Raw genomic sequence first — 26,681 nt, forward strand, 5'->3', positions numbered from 1 at the left:
GAAATACCAAGGCAGTTCACACACACAAAAATAGTAAGAATAAAACCAATTATCGAAAATACATCTAATTAAAATACATACAAAAGCAATGACGTTAAAACATCCATCTTTAAAGTATAAAATAAACAAGGCTTTCAAAACAGCATAACAGTTAAAACAACAAGCAAAGCAGGAGACTCAAGCTAGGAAATTCTTATCTAACCAGGTGTGTCTTCAGGGAGCAGCAGAATGACAGTACGGATGGGACCTCCGGTATCTTAGCAAACAGGGAGAGCATTCCACATCACACACACCACCAGTGACAAAGCCCCGTTTCTGTGTTATCACAAGCCAATAATCATCAGGCCATGGCCAAAAAAAAAAAAAGTTTGCATCTCTTACACTCTCAGGTGGGTTAGAAATTCAACAGTTTATCTGGGTCTGCACAGAGTCAGGAAGGGGACATAGCTCAGCAGGAGACATTTTTTAAAACACGCACATTTATTGTGTTTTGCGGAATGGTCCCCGTTCAGTGGGAGAGCACCTGCTTTGCTTGCAGAAGATCCCAGGTTGAATCACAGCAACTGCAGGTACAGCCAGGGGAAACCCTTCTTTTGCTTTGGACCATGGAGATGCTGCTGTCAGTAAGAGCTGAGATGACTGAGCCAGATGAGCCAATGGTCCGACTCGACATAAGAGGATTGTAGCTCAGTGGTAAAGCAGCTGCTTCACATGCAGAAGATCCAGGGTTCAGTCCCTGGCATCTCCACTTGGGATGGGATGAGAATGGACCATGATTGAAACCCTGAAGAGCCATTGATGATTGGTGTCAACAGTGCTGAACCAGATGGATGAATGGTCTGGCTCAGTATAAGGCAGCTTCCTATGTTCCCATTAAATGAGTAGGGCTGGAGTCCTACTTTAATTTTAGGGGAAAGGGTGTAGCTCAGTGGTAGAGCACATGCTTCAATCCAGGGCATCTCCAGGTAGGACAATTCTATGACTGGGAGAGACTCCTCTCTGAAATCCTGGCAAGCTGCTGTCAGCCAGCACAGGTAACATTGTCCTAGGATGTCAGCTTCCTGTCTTCCTACGCAGCTTACCATAAGGCAGCTTCCTTTGTCCCCATGCCGCTCAGATAGACAAATAGCTTCCTGCATTTCACGCAATGAGCCTCTGCTCTAAATGGGAATGACCCTTTTGCTCTTCTCCCGGCCTCAAGCACTTTGGGTTTGTATTCAAGCAAACTTTCACAGTGAAAATTAACTTTTCCAAGTACATTGTGGTGAGATCCAGAATGCTCCCTCTAGCTCAGGATTGCCTACACTGACTGGCAGCAGCTCTCCAGCGTTTCAGGCAGCAGACATTCCCTTTCCTACCTGGAGATGCTGGGGGTTGAACTTCTGCATTCCAAGGACGCTCTGTCACTGAGCTCCAGCACTTCCCCAGATTTGAATGTCTGATGAGCCATGGTTGCCCCATCCAGGGCTGCTCATTGGACTGGCTTGCCTAAGAAATGCTGCCTGCAGAGCACATATATGTGGGAGGTCAAAGCAATTCCATTCCCCCCTATTCCCTTTGCAGAAGTCTGCATACATTGGAGAGAGAAACGGGTGCCTAAATCCCAGCCCCATGATGTTGCGCCTTGTTTTCTCTGTATGCTGGCCAAACTCTGCAGCAACCATAATATATGTCCTTTGTGTTGTCTCACAGTCCCTGCACAACATCTTTCTGCCCCCAAACCTTTCCTGTGTGAAACTAGCCATTCCTTACCTCGTGGCTTGGTTCCCTTGGGTGTGTTTCGCTCAGACATGTCTGGTGCACATTTCCACCACTGTCAGCTGCTTCTGCAAAGCAATTGCAGCCGGGGGATACACAGCCAGCATTTTGCCTAGGGAAAAAGAATAACAACCGAAAAAGGCAGGCGGGCTTTGCAAGCAGAAAGATCTGCTTTCTGTTTGACCCTAACACACATTCCAATTGTCCCTATTAACCAAAGCATACTGTTCTCAGGCTACCATGTCTATTTCAAACTTGACCCAGATCTATTTCAGTCTGTTGGTTCCCAAACTGTGGTCCGTGAAAGACATCCAGGTGGTCCACAGCATGTGTGTAAAAATACAGGTAAAAACATACAACGTCCAGCACAATGCATTACAATTGCCACAGCAGACAGAAAATAATGAAAAGGTCTGTCAAGACCCTCAGCAATTGAAATTGAACCTAATTGAACCCTCTGACCCACTGAAATCGATGAACCTACGTTAATTATGCCCATTAACTTTAGTGGGTCTACCCTGAGCAAGAATAGCACTGGCTACACCACAGTATGCGTGGTCAGGGGGCTGCAAGGCTTCTGTGATAAAAGGAACCTGTTTTGGACATTGCTCAGAAGTGTTGTGATTTGGCATAACTCTGCAGGCTGAACTCTGTGGAATTGCAAACTGGTTCTGGGGCTGAGCCCCTGAGTTGACTTGGCTCACATTTTAAGGGCAGGTCCAAACCATAAATTTAAAACACACCTGACACACATTTAAAGTGCATGACTCCCCCCCCCCCCAAGGAACCTGGAAACTGTAGTTTGTTATGGGTTTGGGCAGTTGTGGTTCTGTTAAGGTAAAATACCGTCCCCAGGATTCTTTGGAAGAAGTCATGTGTTTTTAATGTTTTGATTATATTTATGCTTTTTATATGTGTTGGAAGCTGCCCAGAGTGGCTGGGCAACCCAGCCAGAAGAACAGGGTATTATTGTTATTGTTATTATTATTATTATTATTATTATTATTATTATTATTATTATTAAAATGTCTAGTGTGGATCTGCCCTAAGCCCTGTGTCTGGCGTAACCATGGCGGGAAAAGATTAAGACAACTTTGTGGCATGTAACCTCCACACCCCTCCTTCCCGCCGCTGCTGCAGAGAGGACAGGCCTGCTTTGCAATGCCAGGAAAGGCTTCGGAGCCAAAGGGACTCCAAGCAAGGCTGGGAGTCTCCTCTTCATCTCCTTGGCCTCAGCCGGAGCTGCCTTCGGAGCTGATTTATAGCCGGCAAAGCTCGTGTTTGTTGGCCCGAACTCAGCTGCATGCTGGGAATGGCGTTGAGAAGGAAGGCGGCCCTGCTGGGGTTGAGGTGGTTCTCTCCCTGGCTCCTTTCCAGAGTTCTTTCCACAACGTGTAACTCTTTGGATGCGGGGCGGGGAGGGGGGAGAGCTTTCAGCAAATATGGAAAATGACCCACACTGAAGGCCCGGCATGGGGGTTTCTTGCAGATGGGGTGGCCAATGCCTGTGAAAGCTGCTTGCACCTCCTGGAATTGTGGACAGCAGCTTGGCATTTTGGGAAGGGCTTTGTGCAAGGCAAGTTATCGATTCAGGGATATACCCAGGACGGAGTCCCCCACCCCCTCTTCCCACCCTCGCAGAGTCAAGATCAGGGCAATTTATTCATCATCACTATCATTGACAAGTAAAGGATGACTCTTGGCTCCTTCCGCCCTTGGCATTGCTTATTGGCAAAGGAAGACAGAGCTCATCAATGAGCAGGAGGAGCGAGAGGGAGGCAATCCAAGGGTGGCTGGCAAGAGGGGCTCTTTCTAACTGGCTGGGCGAGCGGATGGTGAATTTTTAAAACGGCAAGCATTGAAGGGAGCTGTTAGTTATTTACCTGTTGCATTGATATCACAGCATTTTCCTCCAAGATGCTCAAGGTGTCCCGCATGGTTTTTCCCCTCCTCAATTCCTCCCCTTGACAACCCTGTAAGGTAGGCCAGGCCAAGAGGCAGTGACTGGCCCAAGGTCACCCGGTGGGTTTCACAGCTGACTGGGGGTTTGAACCCTAGTCTCTCCCAGGCCCTAGTCCAGCATTGTATAGTGGCTCTCAAGTTGAGATGATGATCAGTTGCTAGGGTTTCCCTATGTGTGGGAGAGAAATTTGATTCATTTTGCATTTCAAGGCGAACCTGCTTAATTTGCACTATGTGAAAAAATATGCAAACTGAAACATAGCAATCCTTCGAAAGCCACACTTCTCTAAATTTTGCAGTGCGGTTCTCCAGTTGAAGTATGGTGCACAAAAATGCATATACTCGGGTAAAGTGTCCATGAAAATGTAAATACCAATGAAAATAGAAATGCATTGTTTTAGGGGAGATCACTTTGCAAAAATGTGTATATTAGGCAAAATTGCATATGAAAACAGGTATATTAGGAGAAATTCCCATCAATATACTAATGAATTTTCATGGTAAAAAAAATTTTAATGGCAAACTAATGTGGAAATGTGGAAAACTTAGAATTTGAAAAATGAAAAATGGGGGGAAACTGAGATGGTCAAATTCTTCCAACCCTTAATTTTCCCCTCACTGCCACATCATTGTGGGAGGAGAAACTGTAACAGCCATAATTATGAAATAAAAAAATAAATTTTTGTGGGTACCTCAGAGATGGATCCCATGTTTATGTTAATCATTCATTTATTCATTCATTCATTGATACAGTTTCTAAACCACCCTTCATCAAAGCAACCCCAGGGTGATTTGCACAACTATACAACTGAAACTTAAAGGTAAAGGTAAAGGGACCCCTGACCATTTGGTCCAGTCGTGACCGACTCCGGGGTTGCGGCGCTCATCTCGCTTTATTGGCCGAGGGAGCTGGCGTACAGCTTCCGGGTCATGTGGCCAGCATGACTAAACCACTTCTGGTGAATCAGAGCAGCGCACGGAAACGCTGTTTACCTTCCCGCCGGAGTGGTACCTATTTATCTACTTGCATTTTGACGTGCTTTCGAACTGCTAGGTTGGCAGGAGCTGGGACCGAACAATGGGAGCTCAACCCATTGCGGGGATTCGAACCGCTGACCTTCTGATCGGCAAGTCCTAGGCTCTGTGGTTTAACCCACAGCGTCCCATAATTGAAACTTAGGTAGATGAGAGAGAGAGAGAGAGAGAGAGAGAGAGAGAGAGAGAGAGAGAGATGAATAAAATTGTTTAAACATAAAGGGGTGTAGCCAACTAAGTTTTACTCAAAGTAGGCCCCCTGAAATGAATAGACCACTGATAGGCCATTACTTGGAAATGGGGTCTACTCTGCATAGGACTAACATTGCATACAACCCAATATTTTAAATTTTAAAAACCAAATGTTGCAAGATGGGGAGGTTGTGTTCAGGAACCCTGGAATTATGATGGGGGAGGACAGCTGGGGACACTGAGAGCTCAGTTGCAGATTATCTACAGAAAATCCGAGGCCCCATCCCCAGCATCTCCACGTAGGACTAGGTATATCCCAGCCTGAAACCTTAGAGAGTCTCTACCAGTCAGTGTAGACAATACTGAGCTAGATAGACCAGTGGTCTGGGCTTGGTATAAGGCAGCTTCTGTGTTCCCAGGTTCTTAAGAGAAAGCTATACCTTGCATGGAGTCAAGCCTTCATGAATGCCCATTGAAGCCAGACTTCTCCTCCATGTGAAGGGTTTCCATGCCACCTGTATCCATAACAGAGAGCCTGCCATACGATCATGTATGATCACTTATGTTCAGCTTAGGTTGCCTTCTCTGCGAACCCCAGTGATATCTTCCTTTGGCTAAGATCACAGCTTTATTTAGCCTGGACTGTGCACATTGTGTGTGTGTGTTCAATTAATCGTGCAACAGTTGCAGTGCATTTGGAATGCGCCACAGATTAGAGTTTTTATCAGCCGCGCAACTGTCTGCAGAGAAGCTCTGTGCTGGTCTCATGGAGGCAGTGTCACCTCGAGGAGATGCTGGCTGACCCCAAGCCAGGGCGGCGAAGGGGAGGCTTTCCTTCTTTGGTCCTCATCTGGGTCTTGGCAGGGCCCTGCCGGCGCGAGGCTCAGTGACGGAGCGCCACAGCTGCCCTCGCACTTGCGCTGAGCCATCAAACTCAACTGCATCCTCTTTACTTTAGGAGAGAGAGAAATGAACTTGGCGGCCTCCAAAGTCAGAGGCAGGTGCCTTTCCTTACGGCCCGGCAGCTGCTCTTGTGGGCTGGCTGCTCCTCTGCCATTTACCTCTCGTCTCCCAGCCCACCTCATCCCTCCCATCCTGATAACACTTCCACAACTCACATTCATCACCCCACAAAAACAGGATGGCTTTCTGGAACCTCTGAGCAGTTCAGAGGCTGCATGACACCGAATTGGGGCAGGGGCTACCACCAAGGGATGGCCATTGCCTTTGGGGCTTCCTTGTGTGAGCTTCTCAGGAGGAGAGGATCACCTGGTCCGCCACAGTGGGATGTAGGATGCTGGACTAGATGAGGCTTTGATCTACTTGAGAAGGGCTCTATATATACATTATATACATTGCTTTTGATGTTGCTACATGGGATCTGCAACAAAACATTGCAGTGCGCTCCTGTTCAGGGTGCCTGCCAGCAAGCCAGCCAGCCAGCTGTGCCCTCATCAGGGATACTGCATTGCACATACCCCCACCACAGTTTGCATTTTTATTTCTCAGCTGGCGCTGGGAAATTTCCCTTGGCTCTGAGCTGTTTGTCTAGGAGCATGTTTGCTTGCTGCTCAGGGGGGAATGTGGTCCTCAGACTGAAAATGCTTCCCCATCCCTGGTGTGCCTGAAGCGGGCATCAGTATGAATCGTGTCTTCCCTGGGGGCTTCCATCCTAAATATTCCCTTTCTTGTTTCCTGGGCAGTATCTTTGCCTCTGACTCTCCGCACCTGTACCTCCTCCCCTCCCTCTCTCTGTTCTGCAGGTAGTACGGAGATCAAGGCAGCAACGATGCCTGACTCACCGGCCGACGTGAAGACGCAGTCCCGATCCACGCCCCCCAACATGCCACCGCCGTCACCAGCCGTCACGCAGGGAGCAACGCGACACCCCACCTTCACACCAAACCCTAGTGAGTAGTCAAGTCAACACCATGCCCAGTGATGGGCATCAAAAATGGCAAAGGAAACAGAAACGATGGCCAGGGGGTGGAGGTGGGGAATCAAAGGTCTCTCCTTTGATTATTATTATTATTATTATTATTATTATTATTATTATTATTATTTTATGTTTACACCCTGTCGTTCCTCCAAGTTGCTCATGGTGATGTACATAGTTCTCTTCCTCATTTTATCCGCACGAGAACCAGGGGGCAGCTGCCTCAGGTGGCAGAATCCAAGGGGCGCCTTGGCAGGTATGCACCACAGCTAGAGAAGCAAGGAGAAGCAGTGGCTTCCAGCTTCTAGTGAGATCCCGCAAGAGCCCTGTTAGAGGCCTTCAGAGGTCTGGCACAATTGTCCTGAGACCACAGTATATAAGGCAGAGTGCCTCACTTACCAGGGTCTCCAAAGGCCTCCACGCAACATTATGGGGCTCTTGCAAGGTCTTGGTGGAACCTGGAAGCCGCAGTCGCACAACTCTGTTAAGTGAGGCTTGACCTTCCCCATCGCTGACTTATCTGCCTGCGCTCTACCCTTGTGGCCTGTTTGCTTCCAGAACTGAAGCAGACTGAAAAACTTGCATACGCTCCCTCCCGCACACATGCTATTCCCACTCTGCAATGACCTGTACAGCAGGAACTGTGAGCTGTGGCTGTTCATTAGCCTTTCCGAGAGGCAAAACAAAAAAACAAAAACCTGACCCAAGCAGAGGACTTTGCACTTTAGAGGACTTTGCAGAAACGGAATCTAGCCAGACCCATTTCCCCGCTTTATCCGCAAGCTCTTTTCCTCTGGCGTGGAGGTTCCGGTTGTCATCAGGACCCGGAGCTGCTTCGGATGCCGGGGCGGGTGGGTGGGCTTGGATGCTGTCCACCTCCACCCTCGCCGCTTCTCGCCTCTTGATGCATCGCCTTTCAAGCGAATGGCAGTGCCAGATGGCACCACATTTGGAGTGCCAGGAAAGCAGCCCTCCCCCTTCCCCGTTGATGCGGATGCCAGCCGTCTCCGCTCCTGCTGTTCATGAGCAATGCTGCGATTCGCAGCCAGAAGGTGCATAAGGAAGCAAAAAGGGAGAGGGCAGTTGAACCCCAAGCAGACAGCAAAGGCAACGGCAGCACTCAGGATTATTTTCAAAAAGGATGGGTGCCAGGGGCCCAGGTCTTGCTAGAATCCAGACCTCTGAGCTCCAATGTAAGGTAATGCAGATCTTAGTGGGAGAGCATCTGCTTTGCATGTAGAAGGTCCCAGGTGCAATCTCCACTAGCATCTCCAGGTAGGACTGGGAACGAGTCCCTGCCTGAAACCCTGCAGGGCCCCTCCCTGGCAGTGTAGACAATGCTGAGCTGAACATACCAATGGTCTGATTCAGTATAAGGCAGCTTTCTATGTTTCACTGTGTGGATATTCTGCAAGCAGAGCAAACTACTCTGCACATGCTCAGAGGAAAGATTGTTTCACCAGAGCCCCGGTGTTGAAACTAGATTCCAAACCCTGTTTAAACAAGGCTGCAGAGCAGTAAAGTTGAGCATTGCGTGGCTTAGCTGTAGCCATGCTAAACCTCCCTATGGGATTTCCACCACTCATCAAAGGCCTGCCCTACCATTAGGCAGGGTAACTAACTCAGGCAGCAGGTGCTGGTGAGGCAGCAGTAGCAGCCTCCGAGGCCATATCCTTCTGATAAGAGGACAGAACTGTGTCACCTAACCTGCACCCAGGAATGACCCATTCTGGTTTGCCTCCTGAGCAGTGTTAGAAACCAAGATATGAAAGCTAGGAGCTAAATGGTGCCTTAAACCTAGGTTATCGGCGCAACAACGGAATGACTAGGTGCTCTTTTTTATAACAAGAATACAAAGCTGAAAATGAATGAACTGCAGCTAAAATATTATGTTCAGGGTCTAGTCTTTCCCTGCCCACCCCCCTAATATTCTTAAGAGGGTCTCTTCTCCAGTCTTCAGAGAGTAGCTGGAAGTGGGGGGGGGGCAGAAAAAACTCCTCCTTTCCTTCCACTCTGCAGTTTTAATCTGAAATCTTAGGTGCAGTACGAACTTAGGCTCATAAACTGCTCACACTAATGAAATTCCCTGTTGCAAAATACACCTAGAACAATGGGAGTTTTGAACACGGCTCCTGAGGTGAAACAAGAAAGTGCCACCCACACTGCTGCCCACTATTCCCCCCCCACACACACACACTGCGCTTGCTAAATCCTTGCTTACCAGGGTCATGCAACTGCGGCTTCTGGGTTCTTGCAAGATTTTGAGGGAGTTCTGCTAGATCTCGTCAGAACCCGGAAGTCACAACCATGTCTCCTCACTTCTCAGTTCTCCTCAGTTCTCTGGCAGCAGGAGAGGTTGGGGCACCTGAGGGGGCTCACCTCTTGTGATTCCACAGCTGTCTCACCCCATAAGCTAGTTTGCTGCCTTCAAATAGCCAGGGCTGAAGGAGGATTCAGTGGCCAGCCCAGGCAGCCTGTGTATGTGCAGGTGTGTGTGTGTGTTTGTGTGTGTGAGAGAGACACCATCTTCTCCTTTGGCTTGGGCAGCAAAAATGCATTTCTCTTGCCTGAGGGTCACCCCCATTTGCAAGGCAGAGAATCGCCCCGTCCAGTTGCCCGCCAGTGCATAATGCACAGTTTGCATTGGGCCGCGAAAAGCTCAGAGTGCCACAAGTGCAGCCTAAGCAGCAGGAAGGGAGTCTGCGCCCCCCACTCCCTTCACAGATGGGAGCCTTTCCTCCATCCACAGATAAAAGATCCAATGGCAGATGGGCGGCTATATCCGCAGGCGCAGCACATCGATGCCGAAAGCCCTGAAATAGTTGTGACTATAATAGCCTGCTCCCCCAGATTCCTTTGCCCTTCAGCTGCAAGGAAGCCACGCAGCCCGGGTCAAAATTAACTTCTTCTTGCTCACAAGCAGAAAGAGCAACACATGCCCACCCCCCTCACCTTCCACACTGAGCTGCAAAGTCTCCTCCCTTCTGAAAAGAAATGCCTTTTTTTGTATTGCACCTTGCGGGGGGGGTAGTCTCTCTCTGTGTTCCCTGCCTCCCCGATTCCGAGTGGCAGTTCCAAGTCAGCTCCAGCCTTTGCTTTTTTTTTTTTTTTTTGGAGCCAGATGTTCTCTAATTAGAAATCGGATTCTGCTCGTCTGTGATCTGATGGGGTTTGCTTTTAATCGCTCTCGGTAGCAGATGCAAAGGCGCTTTTGAGCCAGTCTGCTGTGTTTTCTGAAAAGGGTCTGCTGCTGCTCTCCCCTCCCCCCTCTCAAAAACAACAACCCTTCTTGCAATAGCTGACCCTGGGAGGACTAGCCTGGGAGGACTAGCCTTTCCTCTCCCCCCCCCCCAGTCCCCGTCCCGCCACCACCCCACAGTGATGCTGTGTATGCATTTAAAGCGCTTAGAGGTTAGGGAAGAGAGAAGGATTGGAAGCTGTGACTTTTGCACTTAATTCGAGTGGATATTAGCAAACAGCTGGTGTTGTGCCCTTACTAAGAGCTCTGCTAAGATGTTCAGCCTAAACTGGGCGGCTTTAATAACCACCTAGCCTGGTGGTTTGCCACCCGAGAATCTATGGCAGAGACTTGGCCCATCCCAGGATCCCACAGCCAAGGAGCAAGATGCCAGGAGCGGATTTCCCAGCCAGATGGTGGCTGCTGAGAGCACACGGATGTGCAAAGGAGGACTTGGAGTCTATGAACTGCTTGGTTCCTCTCTCCCCAGATCCTTTTTATTATGGGAATCTTCCCAAGAAAAGCTAGATGCCAGAGTTATCTTTCCAGCCCTTATAAGCTCACTAAAGATGTTGTGTAAGCCAGGGATGGAGAAATCAGTGTACAAGGAGGCAGGTCCCTGCCCAAGGAGCATTTGACACTGGTGAATTTGTAGGAAGGAGAGGCAGGGACAAAAAGGGGAGCCATATATGGTTGTTTCAGTTACATAAAGGAAGACTTGTTTACAGAGTTACCATTACACCATAGGGCATGGGAACCTCGGACCTGTTATTCCAGCTCTGATGTCAACAAGCAAGTTGCAATGGTTACTAATGATGTCCTGCCTCCCCTTCTGCTGGAAACTGCAGCAGGGGAGAGGGCTGTTGTGCTCAGGACCGGCTTGCAGGCTTCCCGGCAACATCTGACTAGACACAGTGAGAACAGGATGCTGGACCAGATGGGCCACTAGTGGGCCTGATCCAGCAGGCTCTTCTTATGTTCTTACATCTTGAATTGGTTCTGAACCGGACATGTTTGTCAGTTCTGTAGCCCAAGTTCCCTTAATCCATCTGACCCTTTCTGATCAAGCCAGTCCTTCTCCTTTGTTCTTATGTCATAGTGAGCCAGGCTTGTTGCATGAGGAAGCGAGGGGCAGGGGTGGGGAGGACACCACACACCCTCTGTAGATTTTCTTTGCCACATTGGTGGAAATCAGAGGTGCTCTACATTCCCATGCCCCTTCCTTCTCTTAATTTCTGTTGTATGTTTTTGAATCTATACTGCATCCGCCAACCTGGTACCCTTCTGTTTTTTTAGACCACATATCCCATCAACCCCAGCTTTGCTGGCTGAGGCTGATGGGAGTTGTAGTCCCAAACAGTTAGAGCATACCAGATCAGGAAAGGCTATTCTATACTTTCCAAACGTTTGTTAACACTGACAATCACGTCACTATCTTGTGATCAGCACCGTATGCATTTTGCATTGTTCGTTGTTATAAATCTTTTCTGGTTTTAAATTGGCTCTATTTGTTGTATTTTATCTGGCTAAATCGCTTTGAAACTCTTCTACAAAGCGACCGATACATGCACTTAATTAATAAAAAAAACCCAATACAGCTGTTGGAGAGCTGTTCACCAGGCTTCAGGTCAAAGTCCATTAACCTGGAAAGTGGGTTGTTGCCAGGCAGATTTCTTATCTAGAAAACAAACAAACACATCCACATGGTTGTGCTTTCTAGAACAGGTCCCATTTCATCATGGAGCTGGCTTTATGGCATGCATAGCTATAGATCAAGGGTGGGGACCTATCTCAGTCTGAAGGACTCATTCCTTTCCTGACAACCTCAAGGGCTGTATGCCGGTGGTGGGTGGGGCCAGAGGCAAAAGTGGGTGGAGCAACAAATGCAAATATTAGCACCCTACTGTAGGCAATTTTCTACTCGTGCATCCCTATCTAACCTCCATTCGGATGAGCAAAAAGCATTATCAGAGTTCAAGGACACATTCCAACTGGAAAAAATATATTCCCAGGGTGCGAAGCAATGCCAGTGAGGTGTGTAGTCTGGGGAGAGTTCTTCAGGCCAGATGCAGAGACCTAAAGGAGATGCCACCCACCCTCTCCACCTGCCCACAGGCACTCTAGGCACCTGTGCAAATTTGGGCCCCCAATCCTTTTGAGTATCTGGCAACAACACCCCTAATCAACAAGCCAAAGAGCAACCATTTGTGAGTCTCAAATGTCATCAAGACAGTGAGTTGTCAGCCCCCGGCTCCTTCAGTTGAGAATACCATACCATCCAACATTTCTCCAATGAAAATAGGTACAACCTAAGGAAAAGCAGGACATTCTGGGATCAAATCAGAAACCAGGACAAGCTTCTGTGAATCTGGGACTGTCCCAGGAAAATAGGGAGGGTCTGTAATACGGGCAGGCAAGCCACACTAATTTGGCAATCTAGGAAGCTGGGAGTGGCTTCCTTCAATCTGCATTGCAGTTTATGAAGCTGGTTTAGCATAAGCTTCTTGGCACAACCTTAATCTTTGTTTGGGCATTGCATGACCAACCCATATCTTTCCAGGACACCCTCAGGCAGAAGGGACAGTATTGGTTAAGAGTTTTGCACCTGCAACTAAACTCACACGCTGGAAGGAAATCTCCCAGCCAAGATGGATAAGCTTAAGGCCCTGCCCCAGCACTGATCAGGGACTTCAGGAAGGAAGCGCCCCACCACCTCTGGTCTCTCCTGATAGCGTATGTTTTATTTTGCTTGCAGATCGTGAAGCTGGGCCGCCGATGTTTCTGCCCCGCGGCCGTTTTCATGGTTGCTTGAAATGGTCCATGGTGTGTCTCTGTAAGTAAGATGAAACGTGCCCGTCAGCAAGAGACGCAGAAGCTGTAGCTCAGCTTTGCTTCCCCTAGAGCAGGGGCGGGGGAAACCCGAGGTCCACATTCTCTTCAGGGGAACCTTCCAGGGGCCGCATGCCTGTGGTGGATGAAAGTGGGTGGAACAATGCATGTTTTACCTTTGTACAGTAGGCAAATTTTGACACATACTCACATGATCTGCTATCTGGGCAAGCAGGAGGCCTGATCAAAGTTCAAGGACACATTCCAGCCCGGGGGGGGGGGGGAAAGCTCAATAAGGGTTTGAAACAAGACCAGAGAGGGTATGGCTAGGAAGGGTATGGCCTGGGGGGAAAGTCCCAAGAGCCAGACACAGAGGTCTGGAGGGCCACATTTGTCCCCCAGATCTGAGGTTGCTCACCTCTCCCCTAGGTAAATACAGGAGGGGAGCAAATGCACTTTTGCTGGAGTTGGTGCAGGCAGTGTTGTCTATAGGGTGCTGCCCCATAGGTTGGCAACCCCCCCCCCCATTTCACTCTCAGAGGGTTCCCAGTTGGCCAGCATCACAGGAAATCTTCTTCTTCTCCCTACCTCTTTGTAATGTCCTTTGGGTGTATCTCATTTCACCTGCCTCACTGTTAGGGGGTAGGCAATTTTAAATTTGTGTACATTTAGTCAGTTGGCATCTTCAACTGAGTAATGGCAAATCGTTTGTAAAGAATCTTTGTAAAGACAGACACCAAGAAAGCTGCACCTTCTGTCCTGGAGGCACCACCTCCCAATGCTTCAGGTATAGTGGGAGCATTGTGGTTGGTCAGTGAAGAAAGTGGGGAAACTTTTATCATGCTCTGAGGCACCTGCTTGTGTTATTGTTACTGCCTGATAGAGGCCTTCAACCACAGAATGGACTAGTTAGTCCAAATCAATAAATAAAATTCAGCTCCTTTCTCTTATTCTCTATTTACTTCAGTAATATTCCTCTCAGAAAGTCAGTTGCCTACTTTGCTCCACATTCTTCAAGTACTTTGCCTCTGGGTCCTCTGCCCCTAATCTTTCCATCAGTCTAGGATCTTTTCCCACTTCTTATCCCACCCCACAAAGCTGTGCCTGCTCCTAAGACCTGTGTGGAATTTTAATCCCAGTCAAAATGACAATGTACCTTTCCCTCAGGTAAATTGGACTGCAAGTATTCTGATAGCTTTGCTTCCCTGGGCCAGTCGGAATATTTGCAAACTTACTGTGCAGTCATCACACCAGCTCAGTCAATTGGTGTCAAGGGGATTAACCACTGCATGTGCAATACCGTGGTACCTTGGGTTACAAACACTTTGGGTTACAGACCTAGGGTTAAGAGCTTTACCTCAGGATGAGAACAGAAATTGTGCGGCCGCGGGAGGCCCCATTAGCTAAAGTGGTACCTCAGGTTAAGAACGGTTTCAGGTTAAGACTGGACCTCCGGAACGAATTAAGTTCATAACCAGAGGTACCACTGTATATAATATGGACTAGGGATAATAGGTCTTGGTTCAAATTAACCCTTCAAAAGAACAGTGTCCAATTACAAGTTTTTCTTACATACACAGAGTGGTGGCTGTAGGACACTGCCCATTCTGTGACTTCAATTCCAACAGCTATCAAGGTGTTCCATTCTACTCCCCGTGCAGACTATTACAAAATAATAGCTGTGTCTGTAGCATTGTTGGTGATCTCTGTGAAAATAATACAGAAGGGGGGGGATGTGTGTGTGTGTGTGTGTGTGTGTGTGTGTGTAATAGAGCACTGAGGAAGTGGCCAGTTTCCCCCACTGCGGTGAGATTTATTGCATTCCCATTGGTACAGTCCTAAATTTGCATCTATGCATATAAACTTGCCCATGCAAATATATTTTGGGAGCTACACTGGAGAGCCACGACCTGAACAAAGGATACAAAAGTATTAAACGAACTTTGCATTTTTTAATTTGCATAATTTGTGAATAAAAAAAGTTTCATAGGAGACAAGAGCCTGAACCCTGCCTCCCTTCCCCCACCGCCTGCCAAACTTGCAAGCTGACACATATGCCTTCACTTCTGCAAAGAGGCAACAGCACACAGGCCCTCTTCGACCTCAGAGCAGATTGAGCACAGGTGCATCCTAAGGACACCTTCCATTATTTCCCCAGTGCAATTAGGGCACTTCGGCAGCTTGATGGCTGACGTGCCCCACTTTTTCCAAATATCCTTTCCCTCTTTTAGTTGAGGAGGACCCACAAACGCAGCTCTCCACCGAGGAGGACCCACAAACGCAGCCCCCATCCCTAAAGCGTCAGAGACATATGCAGAGTTTAACTTAGTAACACACCTGTCACTCGAATAAAAGCAGTTGTGGCCGAGCGGTTATTTTCGGCACCTCTTTAGCAAGCGGCGGTTCTCGCCCTGCCGGAGACTGAGCAGGAGCCCAGGAACACACGGCAAAAGCCCCGACGGCTGCGGCTTCCCAAGGAGGTGTCAGTGCCACAGCGGGAAAGGTTAGTGATTAGTAACGACTGAAACTAGGCAAGGCAAACTTGGCACCTTCCGAGGACTGCTCAGGGTCTCTTTTTGTTCCCAAGAAGGATGCTGGGCTCTCCCTCCAAGGCAGGGGACAGTGTCTGCCTGGGGCACATTGTTGCCTGCTCTTTCTCAGCCCTGACTGCGGAGAGACAGGCGTTTCTACATTTTCTGAGGGTCCTTGGGGAGGAGGGATGGCTGCTTGCAAGGGGGTGGGCAAACAAGTTAGGTTTTGACCTCTGATAAACAGGCTTTGCAGGGGAGCTCCTGTGGGTTTTTTTTTAAACCTGCAACACCTGTTTGGCTTGAGAGGATCAAAAGTTGAGAGAGAGAGAGAGAGAGAGAGAGAGAGAGAACCACAACATCTCTTTCATACTGCTTCAAAATCTGTCATTAGTCTCTGGCCTAAGAACACGTGTAAAAGCACAGGGCTGGAAGGCAGCTTTTGCAGTCTGGGAATATGTTGCCTCTGTTCAGCACAGTTAGATTTGTTATTGTAGGCCGGCTTTTCAGCTCTTGTTTACTGCTTCAGGGTGGGGAGGTCAGCTGGGCGTTGGGGGGGGTAGCATCTTGTGTGGAAAGGTCTTGGAAGCAGTAGGGCTCGTCAGGAAGACAATTAGCCTTGGAATATGATTCTAGGATATTTATGGCACAATCCTATCCACACTTAGCTGGAGGGATTTGCTTCTTTGGAAAAACACTCCTTTTCTTGGAAGCACATCATCCCAAGAATGGGACTTGCTCCCTAGTAAATGGGATGTGTTTGCTTTTTAGAATCTTAGCATCAGGATATTACAGTTTCTGCCTTGACTCTTAGAGCACTGTTGCTTCTCTGGAGTTAGGCAGCCGGGTCCCAATCCACCAGAAAATGTCTCCTGCACAAGTCTCCGTTCACTTTACTAACATTGCAGAAGACCATACAGTGGTCAATAATCTGCCTTTGGGACATCTTTCTGCAGCCTGACAGTTCTGAGCAGGATTTAACCCTGTGCATTCCCTCCAGCTGGATAAGACTGTTTCATTCCTCTTGTTCCTCCCTCACTGACTAAGGGAAGCAGCTGGGGTCTTGTGGAGCTCAGACAAACCCATTTGAGAAGAGTGTCTTTAGGGTCGCTCTCTCTTTCAGGGAGGAGGAAAAAATACTGTTTGTTTGCATCTGCAAAATGATTTAAAAGTATGCCTCTTTCAAATGACCTAGCTTTCATGCACATAAAACCCCTTCAGGTAAAAAGCCAGCCCCTACTCCAAACCAGCAAGTGTTAACTCCACTGATCTTATTCCTTTTTCCAGGGATGCACATCTGCCAAGCTTGCTTGGTCTTTTTTTTCAACTGGTTTAGCATCTATATTTCGCCTCCACCTGAAAAGCTCATGGGGTTTGTTGGTGCTAAAAGGCATAGCCTTCCCCTTCCCTGGGATCCTCCTGCAAAACCTCTCCCCAAAGGGCCATAGCCATTTTTGCAACTGTGTCCCATTGTTGACTAACACAGAGCCTCTGGGATCCACTATGATTTTTCCCCTTATCCCACAGTGCCTTACTATATGCAAGACTGCAATAGCAGACCCCCTCTTGTTACCGCTTTCTCTCTTTTTTCCTTGCAGTAATGAATGGAAGCAGCCACTCCCCGACGGCGATTAACGGTGCGCCCTCCACCCCCAATGGCTTCAGCAATGGGCCTGCGACTTCCTCCACGGCCTCGCTGTCCAACCACCAACTCCCTCCGGCCTGCGGGGCACGCCAGCTGAGCAAACTGAAGCGCTTCCTGACCACGCTGCAGCAGTTCGGCAACGACATCTCGCCGGAGATCGGGGAGCGCGTTCGTGCCCTGGTGCTGGGCCTCGTGGTAAGCTCACGGCCTGCGCGCTCTGCCCTTGGCAGCGAGATCCCTGTCTTCTGTCAGAGATCCTTTGCGGGGGGCGGAGGACCTGGTAGCCATTGCAGCTTGTTAAAATACTTTTTGCAAAGAAGGCAGCAGTGGGTGGTGTTAAACTGCAATGCCGTTACTCTTCTCATTACACCTGCTACAGGTGCACTGTGGACATTTGGGGCACCTTAAAGCAAGGCTGGGAAACATCAGGGCCAGGGGGGAAATATGGCCCTTCAGGGGACTCTTCTCAGGCCATACCCCACAATGGTCCTGCTCTGCAGCCTGTTTGAGTGCTTTGACTGGCTGGAATGTGTCCCTGAACTGGGATCCTGCCTCTTGCATGCATGGATGGGAGAAGTGTGGGGTGTGGATTATCCACAAACCTCTGACTTTGACCGCACAAAGGTCACATCTGTCGCTCCACCTACACCTGCCTTTGGCTCCACTGGCATGTGGTCCCCGAAAGGTTGCATGTGAGGAAATCCGGCCCTTGGGCTAAAAAGTGTTCCCCACCACTGCCTCGGATGCAAACACATTTATTAGAGCGTAATCTGGGGTCCCTTTCACCAGATGCATGCTATCTCCCAAGATTCTTTGTCATTTGCGCTGCAACAGATTCATACTCTGGAAGTTATGGTCATGCAACGTGGTAATACTTTGCTCAGCTTGATATTACTTAGTTGTAATTACTTTGCTTAGCTGGACAGGGTTATGTCATCCGATACAAAAAAAAAAAAAAATTAAGTGCCCTTGCCCCTGTCAAATTGTCAGCAAGGCAAGCAAACCATATCCATATTGTGGCAGGGGTGTTGCCAGTTTCTTAGTGGCTCTTGTGCCTTTAGCAATGCCCTCAGCTGCAAATGTAAGCCAGTGGTTTGTGCTGATATCCATGCTGCACAAAACAAGAGGGAAAGGGTGGAGTCATTTGAGGGAGAGCAGGAGACCTCTGGGTGATGTGGGGGACAGTGGAGGAGGGAAGGTCATTGGCAGAGATGTGTAAGGATGTACGAACACAGAGGGCCTAATGAGGCATGACTTCCAATTGCTTGTATCTGTTTCCTTAACAATCAACCAAGGGATTTTTTTTAATGGACCCTCACCTTATAAGGAGGAGAGGAGTTTCCCCCCACCTTTCCTCCCCAGCCATGATTTCTGCCCAAATCACCCCCTCAATTCTGCAATTAGTGACAGGTAATAAGCTCCCATTGGAACCATGGGAGCTTCCCCCCCATATCACTAATTGTAGCATGGCAGTGGCATCAGTTTTCATGAATACACAGTAAAAACTCCCTATGCAATGCGGTTCTGATAAAAACCGGGGTGGGGGGGCAGCACATGATTAAAGAACCCCAATATGATTGACATCATCCATTTAAATCACATTTAGGAAGCAGCCTTTTACTGGTCTATCTAATTCAGTGTTGTCTGCACAGACTGGAAGTTGCTCTTTAGGATTTCAGATAAGAGTCTCTCCTAGCCCTACCTGGAGATGCCGGGGATTGAATTTGGAACCTTCTGCATGCAAAACAGATATTCCACCAGAGAGCCATGGCCCCATCTCCAAAGTTAAGTTAAGCTTAACTATGGTTTAAAGGCAAGCATGCTGGTGCATGGAGAGAAAATTGCCACACTTCCATTCCACCAGGGTGCTGCGGTGGTTTAAAGTAAGGTACGAGCCAGACCAGTGAAGAGAATTTGCTGGACATGAGTCCTCAGTATCGTTGACCCCGTGCTGTTTCTACTTTGCAGAATTCCACGCTGACCATTGAGGAATTCCACTCCAAGCTCCAGGAGGCCACAAACTTCCCTCTGCGTCCTTTCGTCATCCCATTCTTGAAGGTAGACCCTTTATAATGCTTCTGTCTTGCACGACTTGAACTCATACCCGCTTCATAATTTTGGGGAGGTTCTTTATTGCATAGACACCTTTTCACACAGCTGAATGCAAGTTGGATCCTAGAATGCTTGGGCCAACTTGTTCTCTCTCTCAGAGGCACCTAGACACCATTGTGTCAGGTCCTGGCAGATCCTTCCCCTTGGAAGAAGTTGATGGTTTCCAGGAACCATCATCCACACATAAAGCTTGGTTGGTTCTCTACTTCCTGGACTGGTCAAGACACGTCCTGGAACATTGGAAGCTATCTTACACTGAGCCAGTTCACTACCCCTTCTGGTTAAGTACTGTCTAGACCAGCTGCATACAAAGCAGATGTTCTACCCTTCCCTCAAACAGAATAATAAGATTCCAGTCCTCATGGTTCTCAAGAAAGGTCTGGTTAAAATAGGACTAGAGGAATCTACCTTCTCCTGAGTCAGACCCTTGTTCTAGCTCAGCATTACCTAAACTGTCTGGCAGCAGCTCTCCAGGGCTTCAGGCAGGGGAAACTCCCAGCCCTACCTGAGACCTTCTCTCCCACTGAGCTATGACTCTTTCTGCGAGAGGGATCAGATGGGTAGGCTGTTTTCTCCTATGGAGACTGGCAGCAGCTCCCGAGGGAGGCTTACCGCAAGCTTTGGAGCTGATTACACAATTAAAAATGTTCAGGATGTGTCATCTCAAAGGTAAGATCCACCTCACTGTCTAATGTCAGGGCTGGCCGTGACACCCCCCCCCCAACCCTTCATTCCTTTCCTTCTCACTCCCACTGCATTGACTTCTGCTGCATAGCAAGGTCTGCTGTTTTCAGAAAACAAATCCTCTTTGCAATGGCCAGGACAGAGAGAATATATCAAGCAATTGTCTCTGAGCTTTGATCAGCGTCTTCCCATGTCTCTCTCTTGCTTAGTGCCAGGCCCATCCTGCAATCTGAGGATCTGTTGAGCCCTGGCATTTCTGTGGAATCAAGCAAGACGGGATCTCTCTAGCAGAAGTTGCAAAGGCTGCTCACAGCTGCCCTTGTTTATCAGAGAGGCATGAAAGACAGAAGACTTGCCTTTTGCCTTTTGCCTCTTCCCCACCCCCACCCTCCCACTTCTCTGGGGCTGTGATTTCCATGGCTCTAGAGAAGCCGCAAAAAATATTTCCTGAGCAGAGGTTTCCTGCTGACCCACGTAGCCCATCCAGAAATGCTGACCCAGGGTCAAACCACATATTACGTTAAGCCTGTAAGTAGTGATGTGCAGTCTTTGCTGAACAGCAGTTGGAGGGGGCTGATCAGGATCGGGACCGCCGAGCGGGAAAGCAAGGGAATGACATCCTTTACCTGCCTTAGGGCCCCAGTCCTGATTATCTCTTCCCTGCCTTGCCTCCCTCAAGGCTATTATTTAAGAAAGGAAAACAAGCACGCAATATATGCATGCTTGCTATAATGTGCCGTTTGGCCCTAAGCAGAAACCCAAACTCCTTCAGATGTAGGCAAACTGGAACTTGCTAGAGTTTGGCCCTGCCTCTGAGTATGTGCAGAGTGCATTTTTCTCATCACCAATTACATACTCTTCAACCGTCCCATTTTCAGCAGAGCATCCTGGGATTACAGAAGACATCCCGACTTCTGGTTAGACCCTGGAATGTCCCATTTTTTGGTCCAATGCTTTGGCGCAAGCAGAGTGCCAGACCGAAAGAAGCTCATTTTTCGCTCTCACGAAGGTCACCTGGCTCCCATGAGAGCTTGGGACCAAAAAACAAGTGTCCCAATTTTGATCAGTGGGAAGTTGGAGGATATGCGATTAACCACAGAGAGGCACTGTATGTCTAGAATGAGGATGGAATGGCTTCCAGGCAGGTTTTCGATCCCTGGGGGGAAGAAGAAGGACACTCTGCACATGACCTTTAGGGGGATGCCTATGCTATGTTTTTTCTACTATTGTACACGCTCAGCAATTTATCAGCTGCACCATTCAGAGCATAGGAAGCTGGCTTAAGCCCTGTCCGGTCATTGGGCCATCTAGCTGTGTGTTGCCAAAACTGGTGGCCAGCAGCTCTTCAGGGGCAGAGAGGTCATTCCCAGGCATACTTGGAGACTGAATCTGGAAGCTTTTTGCATCCAAAGCATGGGCAATTGTCACTTAATTTGGCCCTGCATGTAATGTTTTTTGGGTGCTTTTGTTTTTTAAAAAACCAACCAATGCAAAGAGGCCTGAGACAGACTGGGACCATGGCAGCCCACCCAGCCCACACTCTAATCCATTGAAAATCCATTTCCCACCAATGGAAGCTTTCATCCACTTGCAAATAGCAAGCCATGGAGGAGAGAGAATGCAATTCTCATTGGGGCTGTGGCAAGGCCAAATATTTAAAGCCCGCTAACCCCAGACTAAAATCCCAATTCAGGTGGGGGGGGGAGAAAGAGGGCTTGTACTGTATTTTCTTTTCCTTAGCAAAAAGGCCAAACGGCGCAAAGTCATTCCTTGCCTCAGACACCGTGTCTAGTTTGGCTCTAATGCTGAGCAACTCCTGGGAAAACTGGTCCGTTATCCCACCCCCACCCCACCATCACCACCACCACTTTGTCTCTTCCTGGCAGAGTTTTTGGGGGGCAGACCGCAAGCCTGGCGCCTTTCTGCCAGCAGAGAGACAGAGAAAGGAGAGAGACTCAGTGTTTTGAATGAGAAAGGAGCCCTTTGATAGCCCTCTCCCCATCTCTTCCCCTCCTGCTCCTCTCTCCAGCACCCACCCTGCTTCCAGCTGTTTCCACCCAGGGCTCCAGATGCTTCTCATTACCCTAACTGCAACCAGGCGGCCTCCGGCGCGCCTTTCCCAGAGATGTTATTTATTTCTTTTCATTGTTTTTCTTTCTTGAAATGTGATGGTGACTGGGGGTGGGGGGGATGGAGAGGGCAGGGGAGAGAGGGAAGGAGGGAGATGGAGGAAGAACGAAGGGGGGGCGGCAGAGCTGAGGGGGGGAATGTTTGCTGCCCTGGAATCCACAGCAGTGGATTTCATCAGTCCTCGCTCTAACATGTCCAACAGATGGGGATTTGGCTGGCGATCAGCTGCCTAAATAGGAAACCAGGGTTGGCTGACGGCACAAAGCTCTGCTCTGGGCTTGCTTAATTGCTCCTGCTCCTGCGGATGCTCTTCTTGGAGGGCTGGAGCTTCGTGAGAAACTCGCTGGGTGGGGTGAGGAGTCAAAGGAGCAAAGGGGAGAAAGCTTATTTACAAACACTTTCCGTTGTGCAAAGGAGAGATGGGAATGACCTCGCAGGGCCATGGGACCCTCGCCGGCTTCTCTGGAGTAGAGCCAGCACAGTCTCATTGATAGACGCTGAGGCTGCCTGGGGGCCATTGTTTTCTCAATGGAGCAATGAGAGCAGCCCCCGCTCGAGTGAACTCTGCGTTCCCCAGGCACCTGACACAGCTCTGTCCCTTCCTAAGCCCACTTCCAGTACCAGTCCCTTCTTTGAGGGAGGCTCAGAGGAGGACAGCAAGGGGAAAGGGCCTTTTCAGCAGTGGCTCCCTGTTTTTGAGATGATCAGGAAAGGAACCGGAAATAAAACCGCAGATATCGTAACATTATGCAACTCTGTGGCATGACCGCATTTGGAATGCTGTGTACGGTTCTGGCTGCTTCATCTAAAAAAAAAGATACTGCCGTGTTGCAAAGGGTTCAGAAGAGGGAAACCCAAATGATCCAGGGGTTGGAGCTACTCTGAAGAAAGCCTTCAGATTCTGGAACATTTAAGTTTAGAGAAAAGGCAAGTTAGAAGTGACACAGTAGAAGTGATGCATGGAGGAAGTGAATAGAGTATGTTTCTCTCCATCTCTCTCTCTCCAGTGGACATCCAATGAAGCTGAATGTTAAAGAATTCTGGATAGGTGAAAGAAAGTACCATATTTTTTGCTCTATAAGACTCACTTTTTCCCTCCTAAAAAGTAAGGGGAAATGTGTATGCATCTTATGGAGCAAATGCAGGCTGCGCAGCTATCCCAGAAGCCAAAACAGCAAGAAAGATTGCTGCTTTCACTGCGCAGCGATCCCTCTTGTTGTTCTGGCTTCTGAGATTCAGAATATTTTTTTTCTTGTTTTCCTCCTCCAAAAACTAGGTGTGTCTTAGGGTCTGGTGCGTCTTATAGAGCGAAAAATATGGTATTTATTCACAAAGGGCATGGTTAAAACTGTGGAGCTCACTCCTCCGGGAGACAGTGATGACCTCCCACTTAGATGGCTTTAAAAGAGGACTGGACAAATTCATGACGGAGAAGGTGGACTGGCCCCCTGCTGAAAAAAATGCCAAGCCCTGTCGTTCAGTATCCAGGCCAGGCTATAGTTGCTTATATTGAAACCACAGCCTGCTGTTCTTTTTCCTTCTTAAGGAGAGCACTCCTCACCTTCTCCACCTTCTGCCCTCTTTCCAGGCCAACTTGCCTTTGCTGCAGCGCGAGCTCCTCCACTGCGCCCGCATGGCCAAGCAGACGCCTGCACAATACCTAGCGCAGCACGAGCAGCTCCTCCTGGACGCCAACGCCTCCTCCCCCATCGACTCCTCAGAGCTGCTCTTGGAGGTCAACGAGGGGGGCAAAAGAAGGACACCAGACAGGTACAGGCCTCTGTGGGTAAAAAGCAAGGTGGGGGGATTGGCCAGAGTTGGTGTGCTAGGCTGGGTGGAGGCTTGGCCCCAACAAGTTCTTATTTATTGGGGATGTTTTGCAGGCTGCCTTTCGATCAAAGGATCTCCAAGGCAGCTTGGAGCAAGAAATGCAAAATGTAGGAAACCACTCTTTTGTGCCTTTGGCTCAGGCTTTGCCGATCTGGTGCCCTCCAGATTACAGCAACAGTGGGACACTATTTTTCCCCCAACCTAATGGGAGTCTTGGTCCACAGCATCCTCAACTTTGACTCTGGGGCAAGAAAAGGCAGCATGCTTTTCTCCAGATATTGTGGGACTCCAACTCCCATCAGCCCCAGGCAGCTTGGTCAGTGGTTGTGGATAATGGGAGTTGTAGTCTCCTAACCACATTAGCATAGGGCACCAGGTTGGCTGTTCTTGCTCCAAAGGAAGGTGCTATATCCATAGACCCGGACTGCGCTCCTTTCGAAAAGTGTGCCTGGCTCTTGAGGACTGACTGTTAGTTCTGTCCCTGCTGTTACTATTCTGAACTATTGGTTAAGGATGCTTGGTTCTGTAAAACCCGTATGACGCTCCACCCTCTTTCCGGGACAGGACCAAAGACAATGGCTTGGACCGTGACCCTCTGCACCCAGAACACCTCACCAAAAGGCCATGCACGATGAGCCCCGCCCAGCGCTACAGTCCCAGCAATGGGATCAGCCACCAGCCCAATGGGCTGCCCCACCCCACGCCTCCCCCTCCCCAGCACTACCGCCTCGAGGACATGGCCATAGCACACCACTACCGGGACGCCTACCGGCACCCTGACCCTCGGGAGCTGAGGGAACGCCACCGGCAAGCTGGTAAGTGGCATGGGGGCTGGATGGGAGGAGCTGCCTATTTCTGTTCTGTGCCCATCCCATCCAGTTTTCACAGTAATCTGTGTATTATTATTGTTATTATTATTATTATTAACCATTCAAAAAAATTTCTTTTACCAATATCTTTTTTAATTTTTAATCTTACCACAGAAAATGTATTTGCAAACTTATTTTAACTCACAGAATCATAGAATTGTAGAGTTGGATGGGGATCAAAGGGTCATCTAGTCCAACCCCCTGCAATGCTGGAATCTCAACAACATACATAACAGATGGCCATCCAAACAATGCTTAAGAACCTCCAATGAAGGAGAGTCCACTCCTTTACGAAGTAGTCCATTCCACTCCTGAACAGCTCTAACCATCAGAAAGTTATTCCTAATGTTTAGTTGGACTCTCCTTTCTTGTAATTTGAATTCCTTGGTTCAGGTCCTACCCTCCGTAGGAGCAGAAAACAAGGTTGCTGCATCTTCCTTCAGACAGCCCTTCAATAGCTGCAGCCAGCAAAATTCTTGCAAGGATCTTAGCAGATCATCTCCTAACAATATCTGAGGCTACCCTTCCTGAATCCCAAAATGGTTTTTGACCTTCTAGGGGGATAGTGGACATGATTTTCACCTCTCGACAGCTTCAAAAAAAATGCAGAGAGCAAAACCAACCCCTGTACATGGTGTTTATTGACCTGACTAAGGCCTTTGACACAGTAAATCTTAATGCCCTGTGGACTGTCCTTTAAAATTGGCTGCCCAGATAAATTTGTGGACATCCTTTGGCTCCTCCATGATAATATGACAACAACAATCGCAGATAACAATGGCTCTCAAAGTGAACCATTCACAGTGGGATCAGGTGTTAAACAGGGTTGTGTTATCGTCCTAACTCTATTTATTATTTTCATCACCATTATCCTACACTTTGTCAAAGGGAAACTCCCCACCGGAGTAGAAATCATATATCGGACAGATGGAAAGCTCTTTAATCTGAGTAGGCTGAAAGCAAAGAGTAAGGTTACCATAACTTCTGTCATAGAGCTTCAGTATGCTGATGACAATGTAGTGTGTGCACACTCAGAGGATGACCTCCAAACCATCCTAAATATCTTCGCAGAAGCTTACAAAAAGCTTGGCCTATTGCTCGACATCCAAAAAACCAAAGTGCTGCACCAACAAGCACAAAACAACCCCTCTGCAGCACCACAAATCAAACTCAATGGTGTAACGTTGGAAAGTGTCGATTGCTTCTGCTACCTGGGCAGTTATCTTTCCACGAGGGCTGACATTGATGCCAAAATCCAGCATCGAAGTGCAGAGTGTTGTTTGAGGACCAAGACTTTCACAGGGAACCCAAAATTCTTGTTTACAAAGCTATTGTACTACCAGCCTTACTGTATGCTTGTGAAACATGGACCACTTATAAACACCATCTCCAACTCCTTGAAAGGTTCCATCAACGGTGTCTCCAAACAATTTTACACATCACTTGGGAAGACAGGCGAACTAATGCCAGTGTACTGGAAGAAGCGAAGATCACCAGTGTCGAAGCAATGATTCTTCAACTTGAACTTCATTGGACTGGTCATGTTGTTCAGAAGCCTGATTGTCATCTTCCAAAGCAACTACTCTATTCCAAACTTATAAATGGAAAGCGTAATGCTGGTGGTCAACAAAAGAGGTTTAAGGACTCTCTCAAGGCAAATCTTTAAAAATGTAGTATAAACACTGACAATTGGGAAACAATGGCCTGTGAGTGCTCCAAATGGGGAACAGCCTTTACCAAAGGTGTCATGGACTTTGAAAACACTTGAACTCAGGACGAAAGGGAGAAACGTGTTAAGAGGAAGGCTCGTTTGGCAAACCCTCACCATGATCAACTCCCATCCAGAAACCTATGTCCCCACTGTGGAAGGACGTGTGGGTCCAGAATTGGCCTCCACAGTCACTTTCGGACTCAGTGTTAAGACCATGTTCAT

The 26,681-nt window shown here is 48.5% G+C and overlaps 1 protein-coding gene across 10 annotated transcripts in view; it reads left to right on the plus strand.

The window, feature by feature from the left end:
• Positions 1-26,681, plus strand: part of CBFA2T3 (CBFA2/RUNX1 partner transcriptional co-repressor 3) — a 75,417-nt gene that overhangs the window by 31,215 nt on the left and 17,521 nt on the right. For 4 of the 10 annotated variants that reach the window (XM_083626271.1, XM_083626274.1, XM_083626273.1 and 1 more), the window contains exons 2-7: positions 6,711-6,857; positions 12,877-12,954; positions 17,077-17,318; positions 19,092-19,181; positions 23,638-23,819; positions 24,444-24,694. In XM_083626271.1, coding sequence (XP_083482397.1) covers positions 6,737-6,857; positions 12,877-12,954; positions 17,077-17,318; positions 19,092-19,181; positions 23,638-23,819; positions 24,444-24,694 — 964 coding nt within the window. In that variant the 5' untranslated portion in view covers positions 6,711-6,736. Of the gene's footprint in view, positions 1-6,710; positions 6,858-12,876; positions 12,955-14,963; positions 15,454-17,076; positions 17,319-19,091; positions 19,182-23,637; positions 23,820-24,443; positions 24,695-26,681 lie in introns of those variants that run through there. The other 6 variants (XM_083626278.1, XM_083626277.1, XM_083626276.1 and 3 more) reach the window with 4 other exon arrangements.

The sequence above is a fragment of the Podarcis filfolensis genome (assembly GCF_964270895.1).
Source record: "Podarcis filfolensis genome assembly, chromosome: 8".
Taxonomy (NCBI): Eukaryota; Metazoa; Chordata; class Lepidosauria; order Squamata; family Lacertidae; genus Podarcis; species Podarcis filfolensis.